Consider the following 17,947-nt stretch of genomic DNA (forward strand, 5'->3'; position numbering starts at 1 on the left):
GTCGCAGACGACTCTGAGGTTGCGGTGCTCATCTCGCTTTACTGGCCGAGGGAGCCGGCGTACAGCTTCTGGGTCATGTGGCCAGCATGACTAAGCCGCTTCTGGCGAACCAGAGCAGTGCACGGAAACGGCGTTTACCTTCCTGCCGGAGCGGTACCTATTTATCTACTTGCACTTTGACGTGCTTTCGAACTGCTACATTGGTAGGAGCAAGGACCGAGCAATGGGAGCTCACCCCGTCATGGGGATTCGAACTGCCGACCTTCTGATCAGCAAGTCCTAGGCTCTGTGGTTTAACCCACAGCGACACCCGTGTCCCATTCAACAACTGGACATTTACCAAAAAGGGTTGAGGTAAAACAACAACATACAGATATTAAAAGAAAGCCAACAAGGGCGGGAAATGCATATAATTGGGTAGTCATCAAAAGACACATTCCTATACAGTGGTACCTCGGGTTAAGTACTTAATTCGTTCCGGAGGTCCGTTCTTAAACTGAAACTGTTCTTAACCTGAAGCACCACTTTAGCTAATGGGGCATTCCGCTGCCACTGCACAATTTCTGTTCTCATCCTGAAGCAAAGTTCTTAACCTGAAGCACTATTTCCGGGTTAGCGGAGTCTGTAACCTGAAGCGTATGTAACCTGAGGTACCACTGTATTGCAATGCAACAGGTTCCTTTTTCTCTCCTCAGCTGTTTCTAGACTGGAGAAAAAGGGAAACCGGACTTTGAGAAAGTTGCCTGAACTTTGGCAAGACCAGGTTTCCACAGCCCCCACCAAGCTCGAACCACCATTGGCAGCAAGAGCAGCAGATATGTTCTGTGCCTAAGATAACATTTCATTTTCTTGCTAATGATGCTGTTTTAAATGTACCTTTTATATTTGACTTCCTTTGGTGAAATGTTTCATTTTGACGTGTTTGAGATTTTTAAAAATTAACTTCACTGCATTAAATGTGCATTCTGCAGTTGGCCTTGGTAATGTTTTGTTTTGAAATCTTTAAGATATTTTAATTTCCTGCTAATTGTACCGCTTTGAATGTATACTTTATATCTGACTTGCAATGTTTTATGTTGGATTGTTTTATTTGGTGTTTTCATGTAGGTTGCAAACCAATTTGAGATTTCTTTCTTAAAAATGTAAGGCAGTATAGAACTGAAATGAGTAATAATAATAATAATAATGGAGGGATTTGGAACGTCGCCCGCTCTCGCTCCCGTAACCGTCGCTTGAGGCGGTTGGCTCTTGCTGCCGTTGAGTTCGCCCCCTTCCTTCGCCCGCTTGCCCAGGCTTCGCGTTGCTCGGCGGAGACCTCCATACCAGACGACGCGGCGGGGGCGCAGCGACCAGATTGAAACATGCCCAGGAGAAAGTTTGCTGATGAAGAAGTGGTAATGGGCCGGTGGCCTGGAAGTGTTCTGTATTATGAAGTACAAGTAACCAGCTATGACGACCGAACTCATCTTTACACAGTAAAATATAAAGATGGAACTGAGCTTCAGCTAAAAGAAAGCGATATGAGGTCTATGTCATCTTTTCGATTTAGAAAAAGTAGCTCTTCCTCCGGTTCTCCTTCAAGACGCAGTGGTAGCAGATCTAGATCAGGCTCTAGATCTCGTTCACCTGGTTGACCAGCAAAACACAGACGTCGTTCTTCCTCTCAAAGCAGAGAACCAAAAAATGAAAAGAATATGATTGGGGAACCTAATTTGATTCCTTTGAAACTAAATGAAAACAATACCAACCAGTATAATGGGCAGCCAGATATCACAGAAGTGAATTACTCATCTCACAAAACTCTAGAGCGCCAGAGAATTGAATCTGAGCGTGCCAGAGAGCGTATCCTCGAACGCTACAATTTGCATTCAAGAAAGGAGGAGAAGAGAACAGAAGAAATGTATTCAGAAGAGAGAATTTTTGAGAAACCCAAACCTGTTGTAAAAGTATGCATGAAGACAAAGGAACTAGAGTTTGGAGGAAAAATTGGTGCCTTTTTAATTATTTTTCTCCTTCCTGGAACTGTATTTTACTTGTTGTTGATGTGTACTCAGAAAGACCCCAGTGTTCTGAATTTTCCTCCCTCCCTTCCAGCTTTGGAAAGTTTATGGGAGACAAGAGTGTTTGATGTCTTTCTTCTTTGGTTCTTACTCCAAGCTCTGTTTTACTTACTCCCAATAGGAAAGATTGTAGAAGGGACCCCACTTTTGAATGGAATGAGACTGGAATACAGGATAAATGGATTCTATGCTTTTATCCTAACAGCTGCAGCTGTAGGAATTTCTCTGTATTTTGAAATGGAGTTTTCCTATATATTTGCTGTCTGTGCTACAGTTTTTTCTGTGGTGTTAAGCATTTATCTCTATGCCCGTTCATTAAGAGCATCCGAACAAGAATTGTCACCTGGGGGGAATTCTGGGAATTTATTTTATGACTTTTTTATGGGACGTGAATTAAATCCTCGGATCAGAAATTTTGACCTGAAATACTTCTGTGAGTTATGACCAGGGCTAATTGGCTGGGTTGTTATTAACTTGGCAATGCTGTTGACTGAGATGAAAGTGCAACATCTGAATATGCCATCTTTGTCCATGATACTGGTTAATAGTTTCCAGCTCCTTTATGTGGTGGATGCACTTTGGAATGAGGAAGCTATTCTGACAACGATGGACATCATCCATGATGGTTTTGGGTTCATGCTAGCTTTTGGAGACTTGGTGTGGGTTCCTTTTCTCTACAGCTTGCAAGCCTTCTATTTAGTGAAACATCCAAATGAACTTTCTTGGTTATCAGCTTCTGCAATTGTAGCCTTGAATATTCTTGGCTATTACATTTTTCGTGGTGCGAATTCACAAAAAAACATATTTCGAAGAAATCCAAAGGATCCAAAAGTTGCCCACTTGAAAGTTATTCCCACTGCAACTGGAAAAAACCTCCTGGTCTCTGGCTGGTGGGGCTTGGTGCGCCATCCAAACTACCTTGGAGATATCATCATGGCTCTGGCTTGGTCCTTACTGTGTGGGATCAACCACATTGTCAGCATTGCCCTTGAGCCAGTGTACCAACTGGACTCATGCACTACAGCCCCGACTGGGCTGGGCGAGCTGGGTAGCACTGCCAGAGACCTCCTTTCCCACAGGAACTGGTCACAGTGCTGTGGACTCACAGCTTGGAGCTGAGAGCACCAGATTCACTGTCTCAATAATGCAGTCGTTGCGCAGCAGCGTTTTGCAGAGTCTTGCAGAGTATAAACCACTCGGAGAGCAGCTCTGTAAAGTATCTTCTTTTATTCTATAACTACAGCTATAATACAAACTATATACAGAGCTAAATATTCTGAGCATACATCAATGCTACTCTGAGTGCCTGCAGCTGCTCTTAGCAGCAATCTTATCTCTAAATACTATCTCTTGCACTCACTCTCCGACAAACTGACTGACTCTCTCTCTCTCACAGAGACTCACTCACTTGACTAATTAAGTAGAGAGCAGTACATTGCTCCTCCTCTCTGTAGAGTCAGCAGAGACCTCAGGAGATGATCAGGAGATTCTTGGGTATGGGAGGGGTGAAATCTCCTCACACATCTTACCATATTTCTATGTCATATACTTTACTGGTTTGCTTATTCATCGAGAAGCCCGTGATGAACGTCAATGTAAGAAAAAATATGGCTTAGCATGGGAAAAATACTGTCAACGTGTACCATATCGCATATTTCCATATATCTACTGAGTGTCTTCAAACTGGTGGATAATGCACAGCTTCTGCGGTCAAATCTTCATTGCAATAAACCACATACCTCATACCATTGCACTTGGTATACGTTAATTCTGCTAGGTTTTCTTAAAAATTGTGATCAGATAGTAAAGCTGCAGATACCTTTACCAATAAACTACTAAAAATAGTCTTTTCCATATATTTTTAGCCATCTCCCCATTTCAAATTACACACTTCAGTTAAGCAATAAATTAGTTGTATAGCACATTAAAAGCCTGTCAAGCAATGTATATGCTGGATGATGTTAATTATCTGTTCCGGACATAGGAAAGACCATTTTAGGGTTTAATGCTGAAAATTTGCTTGTTTTGTGTAACTTTTGTATTTTTCATTCTTTGGGCTAACTTCAGAGCACTTGGCCAAAATGCACCAGAAAATAGTAAACATTACAAAGTCCAATGAAGAGCGACTTCCGATGCTACAGCTTTCTAATCATAGTAGTTCTCACTCAGGTCTGTCTCTTATAACTGGTTCTCTCAGGCTGAATCCCTAGTGGCTGTTGCAGAAGCAGGAATTGCTTCCGGGGAAGCAAATGGACAGGAGTTGCTTCTCTACCCCTTCGCTCTGGAGAACAAAATCCCATTTTAAGTCTGAGCGATGGTTGTCATATGCCTCTTGAAGTTTTTCCATAATAGTATTCCTTATACTATGTGCTCTAAAAAGTACATTGATTTAAGAGAATATTTTAAAATCCCTTACAGCTCATTCTTTGAGAGTGTCAGACCTCAAGAAGTGCAAGTGACAAAAAACAATGATACAGGGTGTGGCATGTTGTACAGACTGTGAAAAAATAGGCAGTTTTTTCAGCTATTATAAACCATTGCTTTGTACTATAGCTTTTCTTTATATTGTAACATTGAATAATAATAATAATAATAATAATGGAGTTTGGCCATGTTGTTGTTGTTTAGTCGTTTAGTCGTGTCCGACTCTTCGTGACCCCATGGACCAGAGCACGCCAGGCACTCCTGTCTTCCACTGCCTCCCGCAGTTTGGTCAGACTCATGCTGGTAGCTTTGAGAACTCTATCCAACCATCTCCTTCTCCTTGTGCCCTCCATCTTTCCCAACATCAGGGTCTTTTCCAGGGAGTCTTCTCTTCTCATGAGGTGGCCAAAGTACTGGAGCCTCAGCTTCACGATCTGTCCCTCCAGTGAGCACTCAGGGCTGATTTCCTTCAGAATGGAGGAGTTTGGCCATGGTTATAATTTTTCAAACTTTACTAATTCAGTCCCTGTAAGAGGGTATAACCAAGGTCTACAGTGTGCTTGACCATACAGTCTTGGCTGGGAGAAACACTGCAAAACTTTTTGAGAATATGGCTGTGAACACGAGACATTTTGTTCTAGAATCCATGGAGACTGGGCACTTTCCCCCCCTACATGGTCCTCACACATTTTAGATTTATTGTATATTTTTTGCTCCTGAACAACAGGAAACTGGTTTCATTCCAAAAACAAAAGCTCACTGCAGTGTGTCCATGGATGACGTAATCAATGCGAAGGTCTAGACTGAGTCTAGATGTACACAAACATTTCTGTATTGAGAAAAACAACATTTTGTGCTACAGACATGTTAGTGTGTACACAGCCTACAGTGTAAGATGTGGTTTCAAGATGTGTAAGCCACTGATCCCCAAATTTTGGAGTTCTAGGGTGTTTCCATGTAGGCATTTTGTGGAATTGATGCTGGTCACACGCACAAGTTTTTTGCACTGATTTCTAAGGTGCTACTGGAATGAATTTTCTTATTTTGTTTCACATAAAACCCTCACCATCAAAATGCCATAGGTAAAGGTAAAGGGACCCCTGACCATTAGGTTCAGTTGTGACCAATGCTGGGGTTGCGGCGCTCATCTCGCTTTATTGGCCGAGGGAGCCGGCGTACAGCTTCCGGCTCATGTGGCCAGCATGACTAAGCCACTTCTGGCGAACCAGAGCAGCGCACAGAAACATCGTTTACCTTCCCGCCGGAGCGATACCTATTTATCTACTTGCACTTTGACGTGCATCCCGTCGCGGGGATTCAAACCGCCGACCTTCTGATCGGCAAGTCCTAGGCTCTGTGGTTTAACCCACAGCGCCACCCACATCCCATCCTCGGACTTATAGGATGCACCAATTGCCATATCTCCAGTTCCCTAGCCTTTCAGGGCACACCAACTGTAAAATCAGTCAAGAGCCTTTTAACAACCCAGCCAACTCCTCTGGGGATGTGGAACCAACCACAGGACGGGTCTTGTCAGTCTACAGTTGGCTGCTGGAGCAGTACCTATTTACCTACTTGCACTTTGACGTGCTTTCGAACTGCTAGGTTGGGAGGAGCAGGGACCGAGCAACGGGAGCTCACCCCGTTGCGGGGCTTCGAACTGCCGACCTTCTGATCTGCAAGCTCTAGTCTCTGTGGTTTAACCCACAGTGCCACCCGCGTCCCTCAAAATGCCATACTGTACCTTAAAAAAATTAATCTGGATTTTCCTTTTCCTGCAGGAAGTCCATGGAGTGAAAAATAGCCTGTTATACATCTGCAGTCCCCTCTGGTGTGGAAACTTGTTTGCACATTTTTATTTTTTGTCATAAGTATGATGTTTTGGAAGGACACTGCAGTCTGCAATATTTTCTCACCTCTTGCAAGCTCTGTCATCCAAAAATCTTGCACTCATGGGCATTCATGACAATGTGAAACTACTTGACATTGTGGTTTTCCACATTAGGAGAATATACCACAGGGATTCTGTTTTGTATTCCCAATATCACAATATACCAACTGGGACATCAATTTAAAATTGTGCTTCTTAGAAATTAGTGCTTGAAAGTAAATTCCAAAGGTTCCTCCCCCCCCCCCAGAACTCTTTTTCAATCACGTCTTTGGTATTAATTGTATTTTCCTGCTGTGCTTTCATCCCATAGCACTGGTGTGTGACCTAAAGGCTAGCAAGACCAACTATATGAGTCTTTCCCATCAGATGGTTGTCTGCAACCCCAGACAAGTGACAACTGTGCATGTTAAGGACCCAACCTATATGGTGCCTGTCCTTTAAATCTTGCATGGGGTAAAATATGGGAAGGCCGCTTTCGTGCCGCTGTTGTGACGTACCTTAGGCTGCAATCCTAAACAAATTCAGCAGAGAATAAGGCCCGTGGACATTTGAAAAACAGGTAAAGACTGGATTCCCAGTGTAAAGCTGTGGAGAAAAACACAAGCCACCAAGTGGTGGAGGTTGGTAGTGCACTCATTGTAAGTGACCAAAGAAGCATCGCCAAGACAGAGCCAGAATGTTTGCATATTATTATTATTATTATTATTTTATTAATATCCTGCCCATCTGGCTGGGTTTCCCCAGCCACTCTGGGTGGCTTCCAACAAAATATTTAAAATACGCTAAAACATCAAACATTACAAACTTCCCTAAACAGGGATGCCTTCAGATGTCTTCTAAAAGTCAGAAAGTTGTTTATTTCCTTGACATCTGATGCAAAGGTGCCACAACTGAGAAGGCCATCTGCCTGGTTTCCTGTAACGTCACTTCTTGCAGGGAGTTAACTGCCAGAAGGCCCTCGGAGCTGGACCTCAGTGTCCGCGCTGAACGATGGAGGTGGAGATGCTCCTTCAGGTATCCTGGGCCAAGGCCGTTTAGGGCTTTAAAGGTCAGCACCAACACTTTGAATTGTGCTCGGAAATGGACTGGGAGCCAATGTAGGTCTTTCAGAACCAGTGTTATGTGGTCTCGACGGCCGCCCCCAGTCACCAGTCTAGCTGCCACATTCTGGATTAGTTGTAGTTTCCAGATCACCTTCTAAGGTAGCCCCACGTAGAGCACATTGCAGTAGTCCAAGCTGTAACTGTTATAATATGTTGGCCAACAAATGGCTGCTGCAACAATTGCGCCTCCTCCCCAGATGCCCCCAGTAAGTAAGAAAAGAGCCTGTTTCACCTTGAGCACAAGCAATACTGGGAGCTCAGAGGTGCAGTCAGAAATGGAGATTAATATTTTAAGATTAAGACTGAAACTTTCTTCCCCTTTGTGGAGTGAATCACTGAATGGTTGCTGCTAGACTTATTAGCAACTACAGTGGTACCTCAGGTTAAGTACCGGTACTTAATTCGTTCCGGAGGTCTGTTCTTAACCTGAAACTGTTCTTAACCTGAAGCACCACTTTAGCTTTCAATTCAATTCAAAATCCTTTATTAGGCATAGCACACCACACATTAACTAACAAGCATCATATACAGACTGTATAAAATACAGGCTCAGCAAACACAGTTTATCCCAGTTTCTTAACTCCAAGAAATAAATCGATGAACATAGATAATATAATACAACATAGCAACATCACCTACCAATAAAAACCACTAAGTCTCTTTATCATGGCCCAATCTTTCTTCATGGACAGCACTTAAAAATTCAGCCGCTATTAAAGTAATTTGGTCATCGCTGTCCGCCAGCAGGTCCCGAACAGTTGGTTGTGTAAAAATCTGTCTATTAAATTTTAGGGCCTCAAATAATTGTCCTCTGGCACAACTGCCAAAATCACAGGAAAAGAATATATGCTCCAGAGTATCGGGTTCCTGCTTTCTGCATCACCACTTTAGCTAATGGGGCCTCCTGCTGCTGCCGCGCCGCCAGAGCACGATTTCTGTTCTCATCCTGAAGCAAAGTTCTTAACCTGAAGCACTATTTCTGGGTTAGCCGAGTCTGTAACCTGAAGCGCATGTAACCTGAAGCGTATGTAACCCGAGGTACCACTGTATGTAGTATGGTACTTTCAGCAGAGTCAGTCCCTACTGACTGAAATTGTCCATGTGCAGCCCCAGAGTTCCTGGCTGAGATAATAATAATAATAATAATAATAATAATAATAATAATAATAATAATAATAATTTATTATTTGTACCCCACCCATCTGGTTGGGTTTCCCCAGCCACTCTGGGCGGCTTCCAACAAAGATAAAAGATACACTGAAATGTCACATATTAAAAACTTCCCTGAACAGGGCTGCCTTCAGATGTCTTCTGAATGTCAGGTAGATGTTTATCGCTTTGACATCTGATGGGAGGGCGTTCCACAGGGCGGGCACCACTACCGAGAAGGCCCTCTGCCTGGTTCCCTGTAACCTGGCCTCTCGCAGTGAGGGAACCGCCAGAAGGCCCACGGAGCTGGACCTCAGTGTCCGGGCAGAACGATGGGGGAGGAGACGCTCCTTCAGATATACTGGACCGAGGTCGTTTAGGGCTTTAAAGGTCAGCACCAACACTTTGAATTGTGCTCGGAAACGTACTGGGAGCCAATGTAGGTCTTTCAAGACCGGTGTTATATGGTCTCGGCGGCCGCTCCCAGTCACCAGTCTAGCTGCCGCATTCTGGATTAGTTGTAGTTTCCGGGTTACCTTCAAAGGTAGCCCCACGTAGAGCGCATTGCAGTAGTCCAAGCGGGAGATAACCAGAGCATGTAACCAGAGATCACTACTGGGGTGGAGTATTTCTTTGCCACACGAATAATCAGGGTCCTACTTGCACTTCTGATTGGCTGGTGCTATGGAGACCAGAAGGAGCTACAAGCAGCCTTCAATTTTGCTGAAGTTCCTTGAGAAATAAAAGACCCAAATTCATGTGATGGTTCAGAATTTATCTGGTTAAATTCCCTGGTGTGTGTCACCTGCTGACGTCAGCTTACAGAAGCTGGGCGGAGACAGAAGCTTTCGAAGCTAAGAAGGAGGAGTTTTTTTTCCTGTACTTTCACTTCTTCTCTCTGTGTATCTGTGAGAGAAAGACGTGCCTTTGGATATGGCTGAAAGAAGCCCCGGTCTTTGTTGGTAAAATGTTTTAATAAAGAGCTGTAAATAGACGAACCTGTCTGTGTATGCTTGCATCGAGAAAAGGACTGCTTTACACCGCTGTTCAACTCTGCTAAGCCGTGACCTGAAGGGAGCAACAGTGGCGCAGCTGTGAAGAAGTGTGCCGGACCCGTTATAAACTGCTGATTGACGATCATAAAGTAATCAGGTGTCACGGCAGATCGATCGATCTCCCAGAGGTTATGGAGGTCAGCCAACGCTCGTAAAGCAGTCGGTGTGAGCTCCAGGAACGCTTTGAAGTCAGCGTGGGTGCCGGAGAGCAAGAATGATTAATTGCCTGCTTCCGTGAGACAGTAAGAGCTTCTGATACAGAGAGTTGGAGCTGAAAAGCAGCTAAAAGCTGGGAGCTGAGACGCAGCTGATAACGTTTCTCCACGGAAGGGAGAGCCAAGCAGCTGGTACGGAGTAAGTACAGCTTGGGGCACCTTGGGAGAACGGGAGAAGATGGCTGAAAGCCAGAATATACCGCTGGAAAAGCTCACTCTAAAGAGTTGGGCAACGTGGTCCAGAAGAATAAGGGGATGGTTCTTAGTCGAAGGGCTCTGGGAAGCAAACCAATGGGAGCCAAAATTACCCCTTGGCCGGCCAGCAGCTGGAGCAGGTGAAGCAAGCTGTGGGGCTGTGTTGGCTGAAGATAGCCAGAGGCTGCATCAAGAGCTAGAGATGCTCAAAGCATGCGTTGATGCATCACTGAGGCCTCATTTGGAGGGCGTAACGACAGCGTGGGCTGCCTGGAGTTTGCTGAAGGGCTTGTGTGAGGCGTCAGCGAAAGGCCAAAGCCCTGGAGAAAGCCCAGGAGGGGCTGAAGGATGCCCAGAAAGCCCAATGGGAGCTGAGACAGTGTTGGGGAGCTGTTGCAATGCTTCTACACGTTTGTGTGATGGACTGAGTCCTGGAGAGGCTGGACTGACAGGCCCTGTTCCCGATGTCTTGGCCTCTAGGAGCGCTAGTGAGCAGATCGGGGGGGCGAAGAGTTCCAAAGGCGAGTTTAAACAACTTTCCCTTTGTGCTGAAGCAGAGAGGAGCTTCAGGGGGGGCCAGACTGGTGGAAGGCGCCGTTCCAGAAGGAGGAAGGCTAGGCCAGCTGGGAGGAGCCCCGGGCAGTGTTTTTCCACTGGAGTTCAACGTGGACGTGGCAGTTGCCCCCACCGGAGCAGAGAGCCAAGGCAGGATGTTTGCAAAGACTTTTCCCATGGGAATCAGGCGGGTTTCCATGGCAACAGGCCTGGGAAGACAGGCAGGCGTGGAGCTGAGCCAGGTGGTCGTGGTAAACAACAGGAAGAGTCTTATCAAGTTTCTGCGAGTATGGCAGTGTTTGAAGACGGCCGAGTGAAAAATTCCGAAATGGCCTTTGTAATAGACTCTGCAGCTAACCGCAACATGGTTCCAGAGACCCCTGCAGTCGAGAGGTGGAATTGCACGGCAGTTCCGAAGGGACAAACTATTAAGTTCGCGAATGGACAGAAAACTAGAGTTCTCAAATGTACTAATGCCTATCTTTCTGTTTTACAGGAGACGGTGGATTTTTGTATTGTTCCGGAGGTTCATCACTGTTTGTTATCTGTGCCTTATTTGTTAAGTAAGGGGTTCAAAGTTTGTTTTGAAAATGATGTCTGCACAATATCCAAAGGGGGGAGGTTACTGGCCAAAGTGCGGAAGGGACAGAATGATCTTTTCATTCTTAAAACGTCTCTTGGGGGTGAGGGGAAGGTTGAGAAAGCACAAGCGTTGCGTGCTACAGTTCCCAACCAGCGTGCTACAATTCCCGCTCATAATGTTACATGTGCATGCGTATGGCATCAGAGAACGATTCACAATCCTTTAGAGGATTTGCAGGTGTTACCTGAGGTTGTTACAGGTTGTAAAATTAGAAATTGTCAAAGTGCCATTAATTGTGACACTTGCAAGCAAGCAAAGGTGAGAGGGTGCAGTTACCCAAAGGTGGAACGTGTGGCCACTAAACCTTTTGAGCTGGTACACATAGATTTGTCCAGTCCTGTCAAGGCACAGAGTCTAGGGGGGGCCAGGTTTCTGCTAACTTTTCTGGATGATTTCTCGCAGAGTTCCTGGGCTCACGGTCTCAAATCCAGGGAGGATGCAGCACAGCTGATCAAGAGCTGGATTGAGGGGGTGGAACAGAGGTTCTCCACCAGGGTTCAAGCGATCATCAGTGACAGAAATGCTAAGTACACTGGTTCTGCGTTGCAGAAGTTCTTTCTGAAGAGAGGGATACGCCACACAGTTACTTCACCCCAGCAAGGGGGGTGGCAGAGCTGAGGAGTGGAGCTCTGGTTAAGGCTGCACAGGTGATGCTGAGAGAAGCCAGGTTACCTCCTGAGTTTTGGGTGGAGGCTACGAGGGCTGTGTCATTTACCTGGAATCGTGTCTACAACTCACTGGTAGGTGACACACCGTTCTCTTTGTTAAATGGCCGAAAACCCCAGGTTCACTTTCTGCGGACTTTTGGGACTCCTGCGCTTGTCACTTTGCCTAAGGCTTTGCGAGGGCCAGATGGAGCCAAAGTCCAGAAAATGATCTTCTGTGGGTATGAGCCAGAAGCCCGTGCATGGCGGTTTGCTTACCCGTCAGGTGATCAGAGTAAGGTGCTGATCAGTAAACACGCTGAGTTCTTAGAGGAGGAGGTAAAGTCAAAGACTCCTGTCAGGCGTGATGTTCTCTCAGAATGTCTCTCTGACCCAGAAGACAGTTCTGATGAGGCGGAAGAAGAGGCTGAGGCTGCTGATGACGACCAGGTCACTGACCAGGGTCAGGAGCAGGATAGGGCATCTTCACAGGCTGTTAAGAGACTGCCCAAAAGTGAGCCTAGTTCTCCTGTGAGTGTAATGGAGAGGATTCGAAGACGCTTTAAGTCAGAAGGAGAGTCCCATGATGCAGAGGACACACCTGCTGATCAAAGTGAGTCAGAGGAAACACCTGAGTTTGTGCCTAGGAGGTCCAGTCGCACTACTAAAGGTATCCCACCAGAGAGGTACCAGGCCACAGGTGCGTGGGTAAGTTTCGCACAGTGCGATTCTGAGAGTTGTGAGGTGGTTCCACAAATGCCAAACAGGTTTGCCAAGGGAAGGCGCAAGGCATTGGGGAAGGAATTGATCTCACAAGGTGTTACTGAAGATGTTGCACAGGTATCACGCAGGGACACAAGGGGGGGTGTGATGGTTCAGAATTTATCTGGTTAAATTCCCTGGTGTGTGTCACCTGCTGACGTCAGCTTACAGAAGCTGGGCGGAGACAGAAGCTTTCGAAGCTAAGAAGGAGGAGTTTTTTTTCCTGTACTTTCACTTCTTCTCTCTGTGTATCTGTGAGAGAAAGACGTGCCTTTGGATATGGCTGAAAGAAGCCCCGGTCTTTGTTGGTAAAATGTTTTAATAAAGAGCTGTAAATAGACGAACCTGTCTGTGTATGCTTGCATCGAGAAAAGGACTGCTTTACACCGCTGTTCAACTCTGCTAAGCCGTGACCTGAAGGGAGCAACAGTGGCGCAGCTGTGAAGAAGTGTGCCGGACCCGTTATAAACTGCTGATTGACGATCATAAAGTAATCAGGTGTCACGGCAGATCGATCGATCTCCCAGAATTCACTCTTGCCGCCTGCTGGAGAGTTTACAACACAACACTCTTACATGTTTGCATGATGTATTTGTGGGATGTGAATAGGGCCAGATTTAGGTTTGATGAGGCCCTGAGCTCCTGAAGGTAATGGGGCCCTTGATATGTCCAGCTGTCCTTTGTCAACAACAAATTGTCACTGTTTTTTGTGTTGAATATATGCTATATGGTAATTTGTGGACCTAATAGGTATCTAAAGCGGTAGTCTCGTAATCTGGGGAACCGGGTTCGCGTCTCCGCTCCTCAACATGCAGCTGCTGGGTGACCTTGGGCCAGTCACACTTCTCTGAAGTCTCTCAGCCCCACTCACCTCACAGGGGGAGGAAGGGAAAGGAGAATGTTAGCCGCTTTGAGACTCCTTAGGGTAGTGATAAAGCGGGATATCAAATCCAAACTCCTCCTCCCTCCTCCTCCTCCTCCTCCTCCTCCACCTCCTCCTCCTCCTCCTCCTCCTCCTCCTCTTCTTCTTCTTCTTCTTCTTCTTCTTCTTCTTCTTAAGCCATTTGCACATAACAAAATATGTATTTTATCAAAGTACAATGATATCTTGGTTTACAACTATAATCTGTTCCGGAGGTCCGGTTGTAAACCAAAACAGGTTGTAACCAAAGGCGCCCTTTTGCCAATGGGGCCTCCCTCCAAAAAAAATTGTTTGTAATAAAAAAAAGGGGTGTAATCCAAAAAAAAGGGACACACACTTCAGGGTTTGACGTGGTTGTAACCCAAAATGGTTCTAATCTAAAACGGTTGCAAACCAAGGTACCACTGTAATTGATATAGAAATGAGCAAACAAGTGATATTTTAGGGAGCAGGCTAGCAGGCAGGGCCCATTACTTACATCATAGGAGCCTACACAACACAAAACACTGTTGCTGTATGTAGGTTTTATTTTAGTTGTTTTTTATCTTATATTTTGGAAATGGACACCCAGGTTTTTTCCCTTAAATTTTTTTGGGGGGCCTCCAAGAGCGTGGGGCCCTAAGCTATAGCTTGTTTAGCTTATACATAAATCCGGCACCGGATGTGCAAAGAACAAAACAACTCCAATCAAACACACACAGCAAAAAAAAAGAAGAAGCTCCATTTTGAAAACAAATAAGGGGGGGGGTGCCTGAGGGTGGGTGCCATAGTGTCCACAGGCACAACTTTAAGGATCCCATGCTGCATACCAGCCAGAGCTGGCTCAAGACATTTGGGCATCTGAGGCGAACCACAAAATGGCGCCTGCCCGCCGCTAAGGAAAGAAGGGGTGAGTGAATTATCTTTGGCGATCACTCATAGCCGAGTGAGATTGTCTTCCATAAACACGGTTTGAACAACGAGTCCGTAAGGGACTGTGGAGGCCAATTCTGGATCCACACATCCTTCCACAGTGGGGACATTGGTTCCCGGGTGAAGGTTTGCCAAGCGTGCCTTCCTCTTAGCATGTTTCTCCCTTTCGTCTTGAGTTCGAGCATCTTCAAAGCTCATGACACCTTTGGTAAAGGCTGTTCTCCAACTGGAGAATAATAATAATAATAATAATAATAATAATAATAATAATAATAATAATAATAATTTATACCCCGCCCATCTGGCTGGGTTTCCCCAGCCACTTCCAACAAAATATTAAAATACAGTAATGCATCAAACATTAAAAGCTTTCCTAAACAAGGCTGCCTTCAGCTGTCTTCTAAAAGTCTGGTAGTTGTTTTTCTCTTTGACATCTGGCGGGAGGGTGTTCCACAGGGCGGGTGTCACTATCAAGAAGGCCCTCTGCCTGCTTCCCTGTAACTTGACTTGTCGCAGTGAGGGAACCGCCAGAAGGCCCTCGGTGCTGGAGCTCAGTGTCCGGGTAGAACGATGGGGGTGGAGATGCTCCTTCAGATATACTGATCTTCAGATATATTGATTATAATGATCTTGCTTTCTGGAAAGGAGTTCCTGTATCCCCCTTGCTAAATCAAGTCCTTGATTCGCAAGCCACTTTCTTTCAGGCACATTAAAAAATATCTGTGGAAGCCAAGTTGGGCCATGCCTACCAGACCCACATCCTTGGCCTTTCTGTGTTGAGAGGAGCGCCTTCCACCAACGTTTGCCAACCTAGCAGTTCGAAAGCACACCTGCTCAAGTAGATAAATAGGTTTATCGCTGTGGAAGGAATTTAAATGGCGTTTCCGTGTGCTCTGGTTTCCGTCATGGTGTCCCATTGCACCAGAAGCAGTTTAGTCCTGCTGACCACATGACCCAGAAAAGCTGTCTGTGGACAAACGCCATCTCCCTCAGCCTGAAACCGAGATGAGCGCCACAACCCCATAGTCGCCTTTGACTGGACTTAACCGTCCAGAGGTCCTTTACCTTTACCCTTTTACCTTCCTCCTTCCTTCCTTGGGTAAGAAGGAACCGCAAGCAACAACAGCAATTTCCACACCAGTTCCTCATATATTATTTTATTTCTCATTTTTATTGGAAGTGAAAAAATAATTTAAACTCATTTATTTGTACAGGTGTCACCAGTTTTGTTACTGACAACCTATAGGATGTCCTGGCCCACCTTGCTGCCAGCCAGGGATAAAAGCAAACACAGCCATAGCCACATAGGAACCTGTCATTTGGACACTAAATGCCCACAGAGATGCCACCATCCCCTTATTACTCCCCCCACCCTGAATGGGAATGGGCACAAGTAGACCAGGACCACACCATCCTAAGTGGAAACCATCATTAGCCTTCAACCTCTCTGTCTCATCCTTCGTTTCCACACCTCCTCAATCCGTTTTCAGGGTCAAGTAATCTGCAGAGGTGTCTCCAACATTTCCATGAGGAAAGTGTCGATGGGGGTGTCACCGATCAGCTTGAAGAAGAAGAGGTGCTCCAGGCATTTCAGGCCGATAGATCGCAAGGCCGGCAGCCTCAGGAGGAGCTTGGCAAACCTGAAGGAACCAGAGATGTAGAAAACCTGAAGTTAATGACAATCGGGGAATGCCAAGGGGTGTGCTATGTTGAGAGACAAAAAAAGAGCTCCACCTCACTCGCTGGATCTGAAGTAGGGCCTCACGCAAGGCTCTTACTGCACCTGGGCCCACATCAGCCGAAGTCAAATGTGCTGCTTGGAACTTTGGATGCCACAAGTTTTGTTACCCACAACACACACACACAGAGCCAGCATACATGATTACAATTGTGGACAGAAGCAGCTGTTTCAGCATTTTAGGCTTCCCTTTGAACTACATTACTACATTATAAAAAGGTAAAGGGACCCCTGACCGTTAGGTCCAGTCGTGACCGACTCTGGGGTTGCGGCGCTCACCTCGCTTTACTGGTTGAGGGAGCCGGCGTATAGCTTCCGGGTCATGTGGCCAGCATGACTAAGCCGCTTCTGGCGAACCAGAGCAGCACACGGAAACATCATTTACATTCCCGCTGGAGCGGTACCTATTTATCTACTTGCACTGGCGTGCTTTTGAACTGCTAGGTTGGCAGGAGCAGGGACCGAGCAATGGGAGCTCACCCCATTGCAGGGATTCGAACCGCCAACCTTCTGATCGGCAAGTCCTAGGCTCTGTGGTTTAGCCCACAGCGCCACCCGCGTCCCTTAACTACATAATAATGTCGGCTGATTACAGCAAAGCTAGAAAGTGTCAGCCAAAAAGTTAGATCCGTTAAATTATAGCCCACATTAGGAATAAATATCTGCAGGTATCTGCAGACCTGTTGCTGGCTGCGAATATGGCATCATTGAAACATAAGGGTCAGCAAGGATTCGTTTTGTCCTACCAAAGACACACTAATGCAATTCACATTAAGCCCTTTTCAGGGCTGTTTGGTTCAATTCCAAAGGCCAGGGGCTTAGTCTTCTGCCATGGGTGGGTAAGAATCATCAAATTGTAGAGTTGGGAGGGACCCCATGGGTTATCCAGCCCAAACTCCTGCTTTGCGGGAATTTCTTTTGCCCAAAGGGGCTTTCCTGCTTGCTGCCCTGTTTCATCCATGATTCACTTTACCAATACTCTTCAAGTGAGTATTTCGTGTAGGCACAAATTCATGGAAATGGAAGCTCCTTCCATGAACTCTGCTGGCTATTACTCTCAGTGCCACCCATGGTGCAGGTAATGCAGCCGGTGGAATCTAATGTTCCAGTCCACACATTGACTACACACATGCAGGAAATGGCCTGTCCACATCGCAGCCCTTCTTGAAAGCTCGCTAAGATTTGGAGTGCTGCCTCCCTCTTCCCTCTTCTGTGTGCAGAAGTGATCCATACACAGGGCAGGTGGTTAAAGCCAGACCTTCCCAGCCTGATATTGCTATAGTGGAGATGCTTTGCCATTAACAGCAAGTCTGTCAGTTGCTCTAATGCAGGGGCTGGCACAGTGGCGTAGCGTGGGTTGTCAGCACCCGGGGCAAGGCAAGTAATTTGCGCCCCCTAACCCGTGGATTTGTGCCCCCTAACCCCCAGATGTTGCGCCCGGTGCGGCCGGCCCCCCCTGCACCCCCCACGCTACGCCACCTAAGGCCCATGGGCCAGAAGTGGCCCATGAAGGCTGCTTAACCGGCCCACAAGCCCCCCCCCCAAACCAAGCCGCCTGCCTGGCGAGCCCCCGTGCACTGTGCTAAACCCTGTGCGGTGCGGGGACTCGCTTCTGCAGCTCTTGAAACCACTTCTGCGCATTCCCAGATGCTGGAAATCACGTCTGCGCATGTCCATGG

General features: G+C 46.3%; 2 protein-coding genes across 3 annotated transcripts in view; one reads left to right on the top strand and one right to left on the bottom strand.

Moving 5' to 3' along the window:
* Positions 1-1,193: 1,193 nt before the first annotated feature.
* On the top strand, positions 1,194-3,805 carry LOC309373353 (delta(14)-sterol reductase LBR-like). The gene is given in 4 exon segments (XM_081917481.1): positions 1,194-1,631; positions 1,635-2,501; positions 2,505-3,035; positions 3,586-3,805. Coding segments are annotated over 4 exon segments (1,815 nt in total). The 5' UTR covers positions 1,194-1,361; the 3' UTR covers positions 3,733-3,805.
* An 11,866-nt stretch (positions 3,806-15,671) lies between these two features.
* RXRG (retinoid X receptor gamma) overlaps positions 15,672-17,947 on the bottom strand; it is a 76,936-nt gene continuing 74,660 nt past the window's right edge. For both annotated transcript variants that reach the window (XM_081914912.1, XM_081914913.1), the window contains exon 10: positions 15,672-16,170. In XM_081914912.1, the coding sequence (XP_081771038.1) occupies positions 16,023-16,170 (148 nt within the window). In that variant the 3' untranslated portion in view covers positions 15,672-16,022. The remainder of the gene's footprint in view (positions 16,171-17,947) is intronic.

Source organism: Podarcis melisellensis, assembly GCF_964234715.1.
Source record: "Podarcis melisellensis genome assembly, chromosome: 6".
Lineage (NCBI taxonomy): Eukaryota > Metazoa > Chordata > Lepidosauria > Squamata > Lacertidae > Podarcis > Podarcis melisellensis.